The sequence below is a fragment of the Sorex araneus genome, chromosome 7 (genome assembly GCF_027595985.1).
Source record: "Sorex araneus isolate mSorAra2 chromosome 7, mSorAra2.pri, whole genome shotgun sequence".
In the NCBI taxonomy this organism is placed as follows: domain Eukaryota; kingdom Metazoa; phylum Chordata; class Mammalia; order Eulipotyphla; family Soricidae; genus Sorex; species Sorex araneus.
In genome coordinates, this window is record NC_073308.1 from 19773089 (window position 1) to 19792002 (window position 18914).

An 18914-nucleotide genomic window follows, 5' to 3' on the forward strand; every position below is an offset into this window, starting at 1 on the left:
TTAGAATTAAAAAATTTATTACAAAGAAACATCCCATAAATTTCTTTTCACCAACAGAATAATGAGAGTGTAGTCATTGCAATAGGAAAACTTTAAAAATCACTATGAAAAACAGTATGATTCAAGTTACAACTTGTGTATCTGTGCACAAGTTACACAGAAACTTGAGAAATCTGGATTACACAGGAATGATGATTACCCACACAGCTGATCTGGACAGTCTGCCTGAGCTAAGCCTTCTATCTCTGGGCCTGAAGAAAAGATACGAATCACAGCAACTATGCAGATTCTCCAGATGCCAGCATTGGTTTGGGGGATTAGAAAAGTTCTTTAGTTTGATTTTCCACTCCCAGATAACTAAGTCTGAATTGCTCAGTAGTTGTGATTAAAGGTGCTAATTCCATCTGCTTCCACTTCCTTTGAGAACCAAGTCCAAGAGAAGTGAAGGAGCCATCCCTTTAGGGGACAAGAGCTTTCTTAACAGACTCTGGAACACGGCTGGCGTAGTAGTCAAAATTCCTCAGGGAGGCCAGGACGCCTGCGGAGTTCATGTGCTTCACTTCCTTGTTATACTGCAGGGCATTGCCATGGATGTCTGTTAACTTGCCTAAAGGAAAAACACCAGCATTAGTGGAAGACTGTATCTTTCAGGGTCTAGTTACACATTTGTTTGTTTTTGGGTCACACTTGACAGTTCTCAGAACTCACTCCTGCCTCTGCACTCAGGAATTACTCCTGGTGGTGCTCAGGGGACCATATGGGATGCTGGAGATCAAACCTGGGTCAGCTGGGTGGGAGGCAAATCCCCTACTAGCTGTATGACCACTTTGCCCCCTTTAATTATTTATAAATGTATTTTTTTCCCCTAAGTACCAATATTCCTATTCCATTAGTTCTGGTTAAAAAATAAGGTATATATGTGTGTAAGGCCCCGTTTTGTTTAGGGCTGGGAGCCTTGGGGCCATATTCGGTGCTCGGGGCTTATGCCTGTCTCTGTACTCAGGGATCACTACAGGAAGGGCTTGGGATCCCATGTGTGGTGCTCAGAATTACAGTGGGGATGTTTTAGTGCAAAGCAAGTGTCTTAATCCCTCTATTATCTCTCTAGTCCCAGTGGCCCTAGATTTGATTCCTGGCACTAAAAAAGAAAAAGGAAAGAAAATGAGTGACCATAAGGGTAGTCTTAATTCAGCAGAAATATAGAACTATAATATAATTCAGACGAACTGATGGATAAGAAAATTCCCTGGAAAGAAAGAGACTTACCTCCCACAGCATGTAGGATAACTTCAGGGGCACAAGTATCCCACTTCTTACAGCCAGGACTTGCAAATACATAAGCAGATGCTTTGCCTTCTATCAGTTGAATAATCTGTAAGGTTCAAGGTAAACGGACTGAGAACCAATAAAGATCAATGACCTACTTCTATCAAGAGTATTTCAAGAATTCCTTTTGTCAGATACAAGCTAGCATATAATCTTTAGTACCCAGGCATGGAAATGATTGGGTAATTATGCAGACACACATGGAATACACATATAATCATATGAAGGGGGGAAGTGAATCAGCAATAAGGGAGAATTCAGAACAGTCTATAAGCTACAAGATTAATAAAAGTTTCTTTTATTGTGTATTTTTCTTTCTAACCATAAAATCAATATTTAAGGAGATGATTTAAAGTTTTGGGCAGGAGAGAAAGTATAGGGGTGAAGGCACTTGCCGTAGACAAGGCTGACCTGTTCACTCCCCTTCACTGCCTGTGGTCCCAGCACTGCAGAGCCAGAACTAAGCCCCGAGCACTTCCAGGTATGGCCCCCACACCAAACAGTTCTAATCTCATAACAAATAAACACTTACTACAGAAAACAACAGAGAAATATCAACTACTGCAACAACGTATAAAGTCTAAGTAACCCTTCCAGCTGAGGAGTGTAACCAGCAGCTTCTAAAGACTTCAGAGTCACACCTGCTCCTCTTTCCACCATCAAAGTAGGTTTCTTTTAGTGTTGATTCTTTGGGACACACTTTGTGTTGCTCCAGAATTACTCCTGGCTCTGTGCCAGGAGCTGCTCCTGAGGGTGCCTTGGGGACCTTATGTGGTGCTGGGTATTAAACTCAGGCCTCCTGAAGGCAAAGCATGCCTTCAACTGGCCCCCCAAGTAGGTAATTTTGAACAGTCGTCTTAAGAATTCCTAAAATGCTCAAATGAAGTCCCTGACAGAAACTGTGTAACTTGCTCTTATGCCCTCAGTGGTCACGGTGTGCCGACAACTCAGACGGGAGAGACGGAGAGAGCACATGCCCATGGGCTGAGAGCCTGGCATGCACAGGAGAGGTCAGCATTCAACCCCTGGCATTGCAGGTCCCCTGAGCACTACCAGGAAAACCCTGTGGGCACAGAATATGGGTGGCAGGCAGGAATGAAGGGGTCCAGGCAGGGTCAGACTAACAAGCTGGCAGGAAGAGGAATCTAGAAGGGTGCCCAGGTGTTTGGCTGGCACAGCTGGGACAGGGGGTGCCTTTCAGTAGATGACAAACAGGAATAGGGAGGGAAGCACGGGGTGAGGGGGCAGAAGGTGTGATCAGGGTGATGTCCAGGAGCAATTCCATGAGAACAGAGGCCGGGACACAGCTGAAACTGTGGCCCCTTTCCCAGTTTCCTCAAGGGCCTAGCAGAAGAACAGAGAGGAGCTGGTAGGCATGCCTGTCCTCTCAACCCACTGAAGAAAGTTCTGGAAGTAACCCATGATGGTTCTTGAGAAAGAAACGTCTGGCCAGAGGTGCAGGGTCTTAGACTCATCACTCGTGCCCAAACTGTCTTCTAAAAAGACGGAGACCTTACATTTTGGCAAAGTCCAAATGGTCCTGGAACTTGCTTCTAATGATGAATTACAATCTTGGGTGCCTTCTCTCAGATTCCTACTCCAGGGTTGTTGAGGGTATTATTAAAATTTGGGGGGGGGGGTGAGGAGATGTGGAAGTCTGGCCACAACCACCAGTGCTTAGAGCTTACTCCTAGCTCTATGCTCATGAGTGATCCCTGGTGATGCTCAGGGGGCCACAGGCAGTGCGTGGTATCAAACAGCCAGAGGGGCTGCACACAGGCAAGTGCCTCGCCTCCTCTGCTTTCTCTCCAGCCAGTTTGGGAGTTGTAAGTACCGCAGCTGCGCCCGGGGACGCAGTGCATGTCCCCACAGACAGACGCTCACACACCTTGTTTCCTGCTCCTCCCACACGCAGCACGTCATCGGGGTTCATGGCAGCCACGCACTCGGTCACCAGCTTGTTGCTATGGGACCGGGTGGTAGTGATGATGTGCTTCCCGGCAGGCACTTCTTTCAGCTGAAACCCAAAGGCACCTAAGCCCAAAACGCCCCAGATGGTCCGCCCCAACACGGCGTCCGGTCCTGCCTACAGAAGGGAGCAAAACAACAGCAAAACCTGTCACCACTGGTGGGAAAACGTGAGGCATCAACAAAGCAGTTAGCCGCTAGCATTATGGGCTAAGCACGGCAACAGTTGAAATTAGAAGAGCCAGACTAACGGCAGAGACAGTTTCCCGATAATGAGTGCATGGCTCATGGCTATTTCCAGCAAATATTTGAGTTTCTCAGGTCCCGAAGGGATGTCTGGAATCCTCTGCGAAAGCACATGACTGCCGGTTCCTGTTCCTCTCTGATCCACCCAAGGAGCTTGTTACTGGGTCTGAAAACACTGTTTGCAAAAGGGACTGAAGTCCTGGAGAGCAAATACCATGCACGGGTCTCTACTTCACTGTGCCCCGTAACGACCAGGGTTACCAGGAAACTGGGCACAGTGCCAGATGCTTTGCCGCTATGGAGATTATTAAAGTAGCCACAAATCATGACTTTCCATCGAGCTGTGGGTGAGAGGGTTGTACTCCTGCCAACACAGGATGTGAAACGCCCTGTGCAGGGGTCAGAGAATTCTCCACCCCAGTATTCTAACTATAAACTTCACGTTAAAAACAAACAAACAGACAAACGCCATAAGCCGTATTTCAGGACATATAAAACTGACACATAAAATGACATGCAGCATGCAGTGGGGCCAGAGGAATTGTACAGCGGGAAGGGCATTAGCCTTGCATACGCCACCCTGGGTTCGATACCCAGCATCCCGTATCATCCTCTGAGCACTATCAGGAGTAACTCCTGAGTGCAGAGCCAGGAGTAACCCCTGAGCATAGATGAGTATGACCCAAAAAGCCAATAAAACCAAAAAATGATATGCCGCCATCAAAGCAACCTGCGGTCAACTGTGCCAGGCACACATGCACCTGTATATCCAGGATTGGTTCTGGTCACTCACGCATGCAGGCACCAGACTAAGCGCTTGTCTCATTCAATTATCAAACAAGCCCACTAAGGCCTTATTTTATAGATAGGGAAAATGAAATCTGGATCAATAAGTATGCTGACAAGGGCTCTAGGAAGATCATAACCAAATGCAGACTCGACTGTGTTCAGACCTGCCGTCTTCACTGCCATATTAAAAGTGCTTCACTTTATCGCCACTTTACTTGGCTGTCAAATGCATAAATGCATCCTGCCACCTGATGGCAGTGCCCTGGATGATGCCTCCGAGTGGTTACTCTGGCCAGTCCTGGATCAGTCCCTGTGCCCTCCCTCCACAGCCCTGCCAAGAGCACCTCCCCATGTTTTTTCAGAAAAAACAAACAAACAAAAAGCATACACAGGGACAAGGATGTCCTTCAAGGACTTCAATGAGTGTTAACTGAGTGTTAACCCGCGGAAATTCCTTGGGTCTGGTAGCATACACTACACTCTAATCAGGTTTCAGTCTCATCCTGACCAGGATGATTTCAAACGAAACATCCGGCCCTGAATACCACCAGGAAGCTAAGAAACTTTTCTGCTTGTCACAACAGATATTGAAGTATGTAAGGGAGAGAGGCAGGGAAGGAGCAGGAAGAAGAGAGAGCAAACAGACTGCACAGAGAGGGTGTGGTGAACAGAGAGGCAGGAGAAGGTGACGGTCAGGAGACAGGAAGGGGTGCACAGGAGGGGCTGAGCTACCTGGGGCCACAGCTGCCGCCTCCGTTCTACCTGCCGGAGCAGCCAAGCCCTAGCTCTTTTTCTCACCTTTGCTCTGTTGCTGTGTTCCCTTAACTTCTGCTTTTCATTGCTCTGTGGAAAATGAATACAATTTTTCTGATCTCGGAAATAATGGAAATTATTAACAACTCCGAAGCACTCAGATCATTCTTTGATGCAAACTGCCATTCACTGCAATGCTATTATTTAAATGGCCCTCTTTGGAGTCATAATATGACCTTATAGAGGACATGATGCACATATAAGTGTTTATCCTTAAGTAACGCTATATAAACACTTCAGTCAGACTAAGGGAATTAATGGTTATTTCAGGAATTCCATGACAGCCTTTCTCAACAGTCGTAACTGTTCGTAGCAAATAATCCCAAGAAGTACATGACTCAAATAACAAGCTATACGTAAACAAATGACAGAGTAAAACACAAATTTATCCTGCAGGAGTTAATCCTGCTCTTAACTCAAATTGGAAATCCAGAAGCTCTGGTCTCTAGTCTGCTTCTTCCAGCTTCTATCAGGATCACCTGAAGTGAAATACTTCACGTATTTTACCTCAGCACTTTCCTTTGCAGTTGAATGTGACTTAAGGATCTGTTCCTGCTTTGGAATTATACCAGCCCCATTCTTCTAAGGAAGTTGACTCTTGAAAATAATAAAGAAAGTCGAGGCAGACAGGAGATAAAAGAAAAGAGAGCACGAATGCATTTAGTTCTGTGATAAGTGCTGACTCCAGCTAAGGCATGAGGCAGCACTGTCTGGGCATGACTAGCATCTTTTGGCAGAAAAGGTCTATTTCTTCAAGGTGCTTCAAGAACTCTAAATCAGGTGTCTTTTTTTTCTTTCTTTTTTGGGTCACACCCGGCGATGCACAGGGGTTACTCCTGGCTCTGCACTCAGGAATTACCCCTGGCGGTGCTCTGGGGACCATCTGGGAACCAGGGATCAAACCCGGGTCGACCGCGTGCAAGGCAGACGCTCTACCCGCTGTGCTATCACTCCAGTGTCCAGATATCTTGATGATCAAGTGGATCAAGGTGTACTAGAGCAGTAACTTCCTAACATTTGCACTTGAATGCCTAAGGCAAACTATCCAATATATACAATATATAAATGAGTTCCACTAGATATATGTAACTGGCACGTCTATGCACACACAGCCATGAAGAAACAGTCCTACATCAGAAGGTTGGGATGTGGCTGCAAAATGTGCACTCGGAAAAGCCTGGAGGCCTAGAAAACTGTATGTGCAACCACTGTTCTACAAGGTTTCAGGGTGACATAACACCGCCAGTGTTCACCTGGCAAGGTATTTTTCTAGCACTTACAGTCATACCTGGTAGTTGTAATACGGCTGATTGATAACTCCTGCAATGGCTTTTCCTTCATAGGCTATTCCGATGAGAACCGTCACGTTATCAAGAAGGCCTAGAAAGAAATGAATGACGATGAGTCACTTTCTCAAGTTAGGACTCAGCAGCTCACAAACTGCTCAAATGGGGGTTTATTTTTGTTTTGGGGCCACACCCAGCAATACTTGGGTTACTCCTCGCTCTGTGCTTAGGAATTACTCCTGGCGGTGCCTGGGGGGCCATATGGCCTGGTGGGGACTGACTGGGGCAGTTGTGTACGAGGCAAGGGCCCTACCTGCTGCATTATCATTCCAGCCCCTGCACAAGGGGTTTGTTTGTTTTGACTGCCACAGAGAAGCAGTTTATTAGTAAAATGAGGACTGTGGGAAGCCACGTATTACATATTAGTATTTTCACCAATAACATACCACATCTGCAATAAAAATAAAATTTATTTTTTAATAAATTTTATTTTTATAAAAAATAAATATTAAATAAATAAAAAATAAAAATTAATTGGAACATATACTTATATAATTTATAATTCTTTTCTCTTCTGGGGGATGGGGGACACACTCAGCGATGCTCAGGGCTTATTCCTGGCCCTTCACTCAGGAGTTATTCCTGGCAGTGCTCAGGGGACCATATGGGATCCCTCAAACTGAACCTGGGTCAACCATGTGCAAGCCAAGTGCCCAGCCAGCTGTACTATCACTCTGGCCCCTACCTAGGATTCATTTCTATCCTGTAATTTCTAAGGCACACTTATTCGAATTGGAATGGTAATACATATATTTTATTTCCAAAGTAAGTCAAGACAATTATCTTGACAGGACAAAAACAGGACAGAGAGTGCAAGTGACCGACCTGGCTTTGATCCCGACACCACAGATGGTTGCCCAAGTACCACCAGAAGTGACCCCTGAGTGCAGAGGCAGAGGAATCCCTGAGCACCACCAGGAATGGCCCAATCTCCTCTCCCCATCAAAAACAGTAAGTAAATCCAATAGTGGAGAGAGAGTTGTGACATCTTGCTTGAGATTCAAAACTAAGAGTGTGGGTGCTTATATGTTTAATTTCCTTCATTCTCAGCATAATCTTTCCAGTACAGATTCTCAGCTGTTAGATTCTCAGATGCCGAGAAGAGTTGTCCAGAGCTTCCCTATTTCCAATCGTATTACAGACACATTTCCAGCATCCACACCTACAAGCATGGACACATTACAAGATGCACTCAGCTCACCAAGGACATAAAAGAAGCTTCTAGTAGTTATGAGAAGTTTTCTTTTGTGAAAGCAGAAAGCTGAGAACCAACACACAAAACAAAAGTCAATCCTGCTTTCAAAAACAAGGCTAAGCTTATGCTCTACTTCTATATCTCCAGCTCTAAGCCCAGCTCTTCTTGCTTTAATGTTGCTATTTTATTTCAGTTTGCTTCTTGCTTATTTTTCTCATCAGAGAACATTTCAGAAGAGAGAACAACTGCACCATGTTTGGAAACCCATCTATACAAGGAGGCTGTGAGGCAAGACACAGGCTCTCAGCTGAGAATCAGAAGTGAGGAGTAAGTAACATGTTCTAATTCTCCTGGGGCAGGGGCTGGGGCATAAATGCTGGGAGGCTGGTCCAGTGTGGAGAGGAAGGGGCTTGCTTTGTAGCCTGAGGGGGGCTTGCTTTATAGCCTGGTTCGATCCCTGGCATCCCTATAGGATCCTCCGAGCACCTCCTGGAGTATTGCTGAGCACAGAGCAAGTCGTCAGCCCTGGGCACTGCCACATGTGGTCCCATAAAACAAAACCATTACAATGGACAGCAAAAGGTTAGGAAGGACAGCAATATGGCTTTAGGGTTCAGACTTAAAATACAAACACCGATACCTGCTTTTCAAACAACATATGAAATCTCAGATGTTTCCAACGAAAGAATACACAAATACACAAGATCTGTTGTTGTTCGATAAAAAAAAATACCAACTTGGGGCTCAGGTGCTGAGCTCAGCCTGGCTCCCAGAGTTTGGTCTGGCATAGCCCATGACTACCATGCCCCCTACCCCCAAAACACATTTCTGTGCATGAACCCTACTTTTTAAGAAAAGATACTAACCTTCAGTGTATTCCTTGGTGCCATCTAGAGGATCAACCCAGACCACAAGCTTTAAAAGAAAAAGAAAAGAATTTTTTTCCCCCCTAGATTATTGCCCTGAGAATAGATTTAATAATAGCTTGAGAGTGGAGGAGAAACCAGTCAGATGGTGCTGGACTCTGAAAACTGGCAGGGCAACTGTTCGTGTGACCCTGACATTTCTACAGAGGCTGTGAGAGACTTTCAATTCTGGTTATCCCTGTTGTATAACTACCAACGTTTCCTCGCCACAGGCAAACACTCAGTTCCTTTACATGGCGATTAGCCAGGCGGAATGAGAAGCCAGGCTCTTACGTCTTCTTCTCTGATTGCACTGTACTGTGGTGGGCACGGCTGCCTCAGAATCTCCTCCCACTGCCCGTCCTCAATCAGCTCTTGATCGACGTCTTGCGCAGGCAGATCCTAAAGCAGAAAAAATGGCCATCACAAAGCAGTTCAATGCCCACAGGGCTCCTTTCGCCTCAGGAAGGGAAGGAATGCAACATTAATTTTCACTAGTTCTTCTTGTTGATCATTTATGTATAGAGCTTTGACTTATATATTGGTTTGGGGGCCATACCCAGTAGTGCTCAGGGCTTCCTCCTGGCTCTGTACTCAGGGATCACTCCTGGTGGGCTTAGGGAACCATAGAAAATGCCAAGGATAGAATGCAAGTTGGTTGCATTCAAGACCAACGCCTGCTTGCTGTACTATTGCTCTGGCCCCTGTTTAGAGCTTTTAAAGCAGTCTCTTGAACAAATGATGCTGGGAAAGCCGGATGGCCCCATTGAAGAGAATGGTGCCAAACCACTCTCTAACTCCATATACAAAAGTAAACCTAAAATGCATTACAGGGAGCCAGAGCGATAGCCCAGCATGGAGGGCCTTTGCCTTGCATGTGGCTGAACTGGGCTTGATCCCTGGCATCCCAAATGGCCTCTTGAGTATCACCAGGAGTAATTCCTGAGTGCAGAGCCAGGAGTAATCCCTGAGAATCGCCAGGTATGACCCAAAAAGCCAGAAAAAAAAAATGCATTGTAGGGCCAGAGAGATAGCACAGGGTTTAAGGCACTTGCCTGTATCCCATCAAGCCCATTTTGAATGCCCAGCACCACATGTAGTTCCCCTGAGCACCGCCTGGGGTCACTCCTGAGCAGAGGGCCAGGAGTAGCCCTCTAGCACCATCAAGTATGGGCCCCTTCCTCCCACCAAAGAAAGGACATTTAAAGGGCTGGAGGGATAGCACAGCGGGTAGGGCATTTGCCTTGCACGAGGCTGACCCGGGTTCGATTCCCAGCATCCCATATGGTTCCCCGAGCACAGCCAGGGAGTAATTTCTGAGTGAGCCAGGAGTAACCCCTGTGCTGGGTGTGACCAAAAAGGCAGTTAAGACATTTTAGGTCCATGTAAGACCTACACTGCAGGGCCCACAGAGCCCATGAAAACCACATGACAGAACATTCCATGACATGGGCGTTAGACATGTGAGAGAACACCTGGTCCAAGAGCAGATGTGAAGGTAAAGAAAACAAAAACAAACCAAGAAATAAAATAAGATAAACCGATGAACATTAAATATAAAATGAAGATTACCTGAGGACAGGGGACGGGAGAAAGACTAAGAAATAATAAAGAAACCAAGTAAAATGACAAAATGACCATCCATGGCTCATAGAATCTGATTACACAGGGCTCAGTTTTATTCTCTTGCACCGAGGTTTTAAGTGTTCAGACGCTGAGCTATAGTACAGAGGAGGGCATTTACACTGCACGGGCCAACCCGGGTTTGACCCCCGACATCCCATAAGGTCCCCCGAGCACCACCAGGAGAGATTCCTAAGTGCAGAGCATTGTTGGGTATGACCCAAAAAGCCAAAAAAAAAAAAAAAAAAAAGAAGAAGAAGGGTGGCGTGGGGGAAGCACTCTAAGTATGCTAAACTTAAACTGTGTTCCACTCTCTGGAATACAAGCTACTTCTACTGAGAGGCCAATTCTTCCCCTTCCGAAATGGCAGGTATGACCTGCAACCCAGTCTGCAAGCAACGCTGAGAGAAACAGTAGCACGCCTTTGACCCCAAAGTTCCAGAACTCCATAGTATGCTGAACATAACAGTAACTACATCTTGACATAGGTCCTAGGAATGGGCCAAAATATTTACAAATCGACATTTTCTGCAAGCCCATTGACAAGACCCTTACTTTTCTGTCAAAACACTAGATATAATGCTTGTGGGGTTTTTGTTTTTTGCATTGCCTGGGACTGAACTCAGGCCTTCCCACATGCAAGGCAAGTGCTCTGCTTCTAAGCTCCATGCCACGGCCCTAGAAAGATGATGCCTGAAACCTCTGTAGTGACACACAAAGCAGAAATGACAGTTTTACGAGGGGAGAGAAACTCTGAAGAAACACTCATCACTCCTCCTTACCTCCTCCCCGATGATGGTCAGCTTGGGGAACTTGCGCGCCAGAGAGGAGCAGATGCTCATCTGGACCATGCGGTCAGCTTTGGTCTGCAGGTCTGTGGCGCTGGTCTGCAGAGGAGGCAAGTTTTCAGAGCGAGCATGTGAAGCAGGTTGTCTGTGGCTGCTCACACACTTAAACGTCTGTGTCACATAAACCACCGTTTCCAGGTTCACAGAATCAACAGCAATGAGCCAGTGCGGTGTGGTTTGGCTCTTCTCCGGAGATTGATAGTGGTGAAAGGTTGGAAAGAAGCTTCTGTCGGGGCTGGAGTGAGAGTGCAATGGGAAGGGCATGTGGCCAACCCAGCACCCCCCGGACGGTCTCCTGAGCCCTCCAGGACCAAACCCTGAGCACTGCTGGGTGTCGCTCTTTAATTTTTTTATGTTCATTTACTTAGGATTTGGGGGCCATACCTATGTGTGGTGGACTGGAGTGATAGCACAACGGGTAGGGTGTTTGCCTTGCATGCGGCTGACTCGGGTTTGATTCCTCCGTCTCTCTCGGAGAGCCTGGCAAACTACCAAGAGTATCCCGCCCACACGGCAGAACCTGGCAAACTACCCGTGGCATATTCGATATGCCAAAAACAGTAGCAAGTCTCACAATGGAGACGTTACTGGTGCCCGCTCGAGCAAATCGATGAACAATGGGACGACAGTGATACAGTGCTACCTATGTGCACTCACCAGCTACTTCTGGCCTGGTGAGCATTTCAGGTATGACCCCCCACACCCCACCCCCACCACCAAAATGCCTTCTTAAAATGTGAAGAAATTTGAACCAAGGACCTTATAATCTCCTTAAGGGACGCAGTGGAGATTATTTCAAGATTAAAGCCTGCCTGGCTCCCTGCCCCCTTCTCAGAGGCCCTGGGTTACCTTCTCCACGATGCCCAAGTCCCCCTCAGCAATGACGCGCCGGACGATCCCGCCTGCCTTCTGCGCGATAGAGTACGCAGAGGCCACCAGCCGCATGAGCACTGTGGGCCCAGACGCCATGGCAGGTCCTACAGAGAAACAGACAGAAGCACTTGGTGACAGTCAAGGCAACTGCCAGCCGTACTCGCCAAATTTTAATTTGATCCAAATTTATCGTGTTTACCTGGAACAGCCCCATTCACTGTGACTGCTCTTAACTAAACAAACACTAAGCAGAGATTTGGAACTAAGCCTATCATTTCAGCATGCACCTTCTGGACAAATTCTAGAGCATTCTTTCTCCACAGAGGAGAAAGCACGGGGAAAGCAGTCTGCCTGAAGTGTAACATGCACGATGCTAAGAATGCAGAATGGGCTGCAAATAGAAGCTAAAAGACACCGACCGACCCTGAAGCAATAATTAAGATCTTGGTGGATTTGGGGCAAAACGTTGCAAGTGATTGTCTCTACAATCCAGAACAGGAAAGTGTCACATGAAGTAAGAGGCCTTCAGGGATTCTGGCACATGGTTGAGTTGGGAGGAACTGCATGTCATTATGATTTTGAATGTTTCTGAACATTCAGTGAATAGTCCTTTAGAAACCAAATAAAATTTAATCCACTTGTTATTTTTTGTTTGCCTTTTATTTGGGGGGGGACTACACCCTGCAATGCCCAGGGCTTACACCTGGCTGTGCTCAGAAGTCAGTCCTGGTAGTACTCAGGGGACTGTATCTGGTACAGGGCTAGAGCCCAGGTCAACCAGGTGCCAGGCAAGTCCCAACCCACTGTACCATCTCTTCTCTGCAGGTTATTTACTCCATCCTCACCAGCAGCCAAATCAAGTGAGAAAGCAGCCTGACTGAACGAGATTAATAACCATCTGGAAACATAATGAAAGTCAAGAGAAGTGCCTGGCCCCAATCTAAAACAAAATGTAGGGGCAATAGTATTTGCCTCACATGCAGCCAACACGGGGTTTGAACCCTGGCACTACAGATGGCCCCCTGTGCTTCACCAGGGGTGACTGTGAGCAGAGCCAGGGGTAAGCCCGAGGCACCACCAGGTATGATGCCAAACAAAGTATTTTGTTTATCAAGTACAATGTTCTTTGAAAACATGACTGTAGGGGTCAGAGTAAGTGCTAGGTGGGCTGCCAATGCTGCCTGCCAATGCAGGAGACCCAGGTTCAACTCCAGCACTGCAGGGTGTGCCCTGGCATCGCTCCCAGTGAACATGATTTCAAAGCAGAAGGGAGCCAGATCCAGAATCCAGAGGACGGTAAAACCTCGGCACATGGGGCTGGAGTGATAGTACAGTGGGCAGGGCGTTTGCCTTGCACTCCACCAACCTGGGTTCGATTCCCAGCATCCCAGATGGTCCCCTGAGCACCGCCAGGAGTGATTCCTGAGTGCAAAGCCAGGAGTAACCCCTGAGCATCACCAGGAGTGCCCCCCCCAAAAAAAAATAAGGACCTCGGCACAGCATCACCCTGCACCCACTCCAACCATAGACCTGGTTTGGTATGCCCTCATGCCACTCGGCACCTTTGCCCTCTCCCCCTCAAAGTCACAGCAATCGTGAACTCACCTGAGAGAGAGAGAACCTCAGAGTTTGCAGCCCGTAAGATGGCAGAGAACTGAAAGGGAGGGAAGGGGATGATTCCCTACTCAGGATCAAGAGGAAAGAAAATGGGGCTCTGTGGGTGTGAACTGTTTATCTCAGAACCTCATTAATGAACCAGTCATCTTCCCTTATGTAAATATTCAGTATTTCACATGGAATAAACTTATGAAAATGATGAATGATGCACTTTGGAGCATCTAAACTAGAAAACAGAAGAGAAAAATTACCAAGCACTGACAGGCCTTACCATTGCCCCTGTATTTCTGGCCAGCCCTGGATCTGATTTCTTCCGCACCAGGAAAGGCAGTATCAGGCACTAAGCTCTCCTGCTCAGATATGGGGACCGCGTGGCCGGTGCAGTATTTAGGGGAACGCTCTTTGGTCCCACAAATCCTTCCCCTCACCATCCTGACTGTTCTGAGAGACCCTTTACCTTCGAGCCAGTTGAGTAACCACTGGGCACTGCTGGCCTTCACCTCTGACCCAGTCACTCCCAGTCTATGCCAAGCCCACAGTGTTGAGTTTCTCTCCAGGAAGACTTTAGACTCCGTCCTCACCACACCCCTCATGCCTTGCAGGCTGTAGTTGGGAACCCCCATTTACAGTTAGCCCCAGTTGTTGGCCCAGCCTGAGACTTAGCTCAATGGGGTGAGACCTGCTCTGCAGGGGAGAGGCGGGGATCATCTGCTCTGCAGGGGGGAGGCAGGGATAACCTACTCTGTAGGGGGGAGGCGGGGATCATCTGCTCTGCAGCGGGGAAGCAGGGATAACCTACTCTGTAGGGGGGAGGCGGGGATCATCTGCTCTGCAGCGGGGAAGCAGGGATAACCTGCTCTGTAGGGGGGAGGCGGGGATCACCTGCTCTACAGGGGTGAGGGAGGAGGGGATCACTTGCTTTGGAGGTGGGAGGTGGGGATTCCCTCCCCAGCATCACCAGGTTCCTTGGGAAGTGATCCGTAGGCACAGGGCCAGACCCTGAGCACCAAGGAGTATGACCCAGGAAACAAACTATAAAACATAATGAATTTTAATTATCATTTGTTTAATAAGAATGTGAACATTCAGAATTGACATAAAGTAAAAACAAGAGTCTATTAAGAGACCCTGTAAACCACTTTTTTGGGAGTGCGGGGCACATCCAGCAGTGCTCAGGAATCATTCCTGGCAGGGCTCGAGGAACCATATTGGGTGTTGGGAATAGAACTCAGGTCAGCCACGTGCTAAACAAATACTGTACTATAGCTCTGGGCCTATAAATCATTTTTAACTTGTGTAAATAAGGAAATATTTACCCAAATAAAACAAGGAAATTCGACTGCTTTCTCTGACATACTTCTGTGGTCCAAACTGAACTAGTAATGAAACCTTACTACTCTCTACTCTGATATGTCTCTGATATATTTTTACACCCATAGTGCAATTTTATAGTATAAAAATGGAACTAGCCATGTTACCAAAATTCCAAAATTAAAAAAAAGAGGGTCCCTTAGCCTTAAAAACAAGCAAACAAAAGGTCTCTTTATTTTTAAAATTGTGATTGGGGTGCCTGGAGGTACTAAGGGGACCATGAGATCCAGGGGATAAAACCTGGAGCCATACTATATACCCAAAGCATGTGATCTAGCCCTTAGCCACATTTCTGGCCCCCTATAAGCCCTTTGAATTCTTCCTCCTTGGGGATCCCCAAATGAGAATAATAAGACTAGTTCAGGTAGGTAAAGAGTGAGGCCAAAAAGCTACTTGAAAGTTGATCACTTCCTTGTAGCAGTTAGCCCATGTACTCTGCAGTTTCATGCTATCTGGGTCCTGAATTCCACCAAGAACAAGCCTTTCTGAAAGTTGACTGAACCACAGACTCATGGCACGGGCCTATCAGCCTCTGTTCATATCTTAGCTCCTGACCACATTAGATGTGGCCAGGAAAAGTCACTCAGGTCCTCTGTTCGTCCATCTGCAGAATGTGCAGAATGGAGACAATGCTAGCACAGGATTGGAGCCGTGACTGAATGAACAGCCCACGGGCAACACATTGGTCCCTGGCACAGAAATACAGGATCATCCTGATTTTTCTGCTGTTTCTTGTTACAGGCTCTTATGCAAGAACACTAGGGCAGGACTTAGGGCGAACTTTTCCTATAGCTTCTGTAACGCCTTTCTAAGGGCGAGGTTGGGACACAATTACAATATGATGCTGAATCACAGCCCAGATTCTCTTTCATAACATTCTGGCCTGCGAACTTAGTACAGATGAAAAAAAGTTATATAATGCTTAAGAAAATCAACCTCCTATGAAATCTTCACATGCTGAAGAGATAGGACCGGGAGTAAAGCACTCCATTTGCATGTGACCAACCCTGGTTCCATCTCTGGTGCAGAGCCCTTATGGGAGTAAACCCTAAGCACAGAGCTGGGAGTAGCTCCCAAAGCAAAATAAAAACAAAACCACAGAAAAACTTTATAGCTGTCAACTGAGCTAGCTCAGAAAGACTAAAAAATAGGAATCAAATGATTGCTTGAGAATATTTTGAATTTAACATAAAGATTGCAAACATATGAGAATTAGGCTCTAAACTGAGTGAATTTCTGGTATCATTCATCTATTGAAATTTGACCAAATGACATTAAAGTTGATGGTCTGTGTGCAAAACAGAGCAAATTCTGAAAAAAGAACAATCAATGACTCTCTTTGCCAGTTATCAAAATAGGCTGTAAAGACAAAAAAAAACAACAACAACCCATAACTTACTAAAACATTTTGATATCAGGCAGAATTAGACAAGCAATAGTTAAAATTCCAGATAAATCAAAACACACTAGAGTTGTCATTTCTGAGTGTAGGTGAAAATTAGTTGTGCAGGGGCTGGAGCAATAGCACAGCGGGTAGGGCATTTGCCTTGCACGCAGCCCACCTGGGTTCGATTCCCAGCATCCCATATGGTCCCCTGAGCACCGCCAGGGGTGGTTCCTGAGTGCACAGCCAGGAGTAACCCCTCTGCATCGCTGGGTATGACCCCAAAAGAAAAAAAAATTAGTTGTGCAGAAGTGTCAGAGGAAAATATTGAGTCTCTTTTACATTCTTTATAGCAATACATGGGCTGGAGCGATAGCATAGCGGGTAGGGCATTTGCCTTACACGAGGCCAACCCAGGTTTGATTCCTTCACTCTTCTTGGAAAGCCCAGCAAGCTACCAAGAGTATCTCACCCGCACAGCAGAGTCTGGCAAGCTATCCGTGGTGTATTTGATATGCCAAAAACAGTAACAAGTCTCACAATGGAGACATTACTAGTGTCCGCTTGAGCAAATTGATGAGCAACGGGATGACAGTGACAGTGACATAGCAATACAATATCCCAGAAAATCATGATTTGATTTTTTAAAACTTGAGCCACTGTGATTTACAACGACATTAGTATTAATGTCTCATGAGTATAACAGTGCACAATTTTAAAATGGATTCGTGACATGAGGGAATAAAACTTGGGCAGAATGTTTTAGTCTGGTTGATTAAGGGCGTTTTTGTTGTTGGGTTTTTGTGCCACATTCAGGGGTGCTCTAGGGACCAGGTGGTCCTGGGATCCACCAGGGGCAGGCATATTGCAAGCAACTGCCTTCACCCCTACTATCTTTCTGATCCCCCCAAATAAAGAACTTTTAAACATGCTTTTAAAAAAGAACCAGGGGCTAGAGCTATAGTATAGCGGGTTTGCCTTGCACCCAGCCGACATGGGTTCAATCCCCAGCATTGCACATGGTCCCCCCCAAGCACCGCCAGGAGTAAATACCTGAGTGCAAAGCCAGGAGTAACCCCTGAGCATTGCTGGCTGTGACCCCCTCCCAACAAAAAGTAGAAAAGAACCAATACAAGATTACATTACATTAACACACTTGTATGAAAGATCAAAACAATTTTTACATCTATATAGCCCAAATATTTTAAACAAAAGAAATCGTATCACACTAGACAAATTTGTTCCACAGAGGGCTTTAGCTTTTAAACAGATCGACATATAAACGATGAACAAGAAACAGAGAATGAACGCAGGGTAGGAATAGGCAATTCCTGGAACAAGAAAAGCAAGGGCCATTAAGTATGCGAGCTCAACCTTACTGCTAAGGAAAGACAGGACTAAAAGATGCTTCATGTGGATGAGATCGGTGCAAAAATAAAAAGTTGGCTCCGCATGGCTCAGGAACTCTCAGAACCTGGTGAGCTGGGCTGTGAAGTGGGGCGACCTCTCAGGACGCACCCACCTTTTGCACTAGCAATGCTATCTTCAAGGTCACTGAAATAAATCAAACATCTGCAAAGTACACAGCAAAGACAGAAGGAAGTGAACGGCTATTTTCATAAAATTTTAGGTATAGATTAAAACGGCAACGTCTGGGTGCTCTCTCAAGTCCCTGTATCAGTCTAATTTCTGGCCATATCAGAGCAACCCGGAACAGATAAACAAAGCACCAAACGATTCCAAGGTTGGCACTCACAAATCTGCCTCAGAAAAGAAAATATACGGGGCAGAAAAGCGTCTCAGCGGCATGCACGGAGCCCAGAGTGGCAGCCCTTAGCAACGCGAAAGCATCATCAGAACTGAAATACACGGATTTCAGGAGAGGCGACCTGCTTGCAATCGTTCCCACTTAAAAACAACAGACAAGTCCCTGGAATCGCCTCTAATCCTGCACAGGGTGGAGTCTAAGGGGACCGATAAACCACTAGGTTTGCTGACAGCAGGAGAAACTTACTGGTGTTGACCGGTGAGGAACAGAGTTAGAGAACCTTCCCGGGTAAGCAAGTTCGCGCCTCCAAGCCGCAGGTCCCTTGGGTCGCGGCCACCGCGCACTCCTTGTCAATCAGAGTGCGGGAGCGGGCGGGGCCAGGCGCTCGGGCTCTGAGCATGCGCGGCGCTGGCCCCGCCCTCTGCCTCCAGGCCCTGTGCGAGTATCTTTCCTCTAGCTCCGCGTGCCCCCAGTGGGTTAGACTTGGGATTTACCGTGATACTTACGCCCCAAGCCTTCTAACTGCCTCCGTAGACCCCACTGTGTGCTACCCTTTCCTTCATTAGTTTCCCGTTTGCGGTGCGGGAGCGCCAGGACTCTAACCCTGGACCTCGTGCATGTGTTTATGCCCGGAGCTGTAGTTGGTCCCAGCTTTTTATTTGTTTTGGCCCTTGGGCCAACTCAGCCGTGCTCAGGGCTTGCTCCTGGTTCTGTCTCAGAGGTCGTTCCTGACGGTGCTCAGGAGACTTTGTGCGATATCAGGTATCGAATCCGGGCCAGCCACGTGCAAGGCAAAAGCCCTACCAGCTGTACTCTCTGCGTTCCCAACCCCCACTCTCTTT

At 46.8% G+C, this 18914-nt stretch overlaps 1 protein-coding gene across 2 annotated transcripts; it reads right to left on the reverse strand.

The window, feature by feature from the left end:
• On the reverse strand, window positions 1–18456 carry BPNT1 (3'(2'), 5'-bisphosphate nucleotidase 1). 2 transcript variants are annotated; one of them, XM_055144316.1, is made up of 10 exons: window positions 18319–18456; window positions 11909–12036; window positions 10994–11098; window positions 8883–8990; window positions 8550–8598; window positions 6431–6522; window positions 5128–5172; window positions 3215–3412; window positions 1267–1372; window positions 1–607 (listed from the first exon to the last, which is right to left on the reverse strand). In XM_055144316.1, the coding sequence occupies exons 2-10, from the start codon at window positions 12026–12028 to the stop codon at window positions 459–461; spliced, it is 972 nt and encodes a 323-aa protein (XP_055000291.1). In that variant the 5' UTR covers window positions 12029–12036; window positions 18319–18456; the 3' UTR covers window positions 1–458. The 2 variants fall into 2 exon arrangements, with proteins under 2 accessions (XP_055000291.1, XP_004613071.2); XM_004613014.2 differs by lacking the exon at window positions 5128–5172.
• Window positions 18457–18914: the final 458 nt, after the last annotated feature.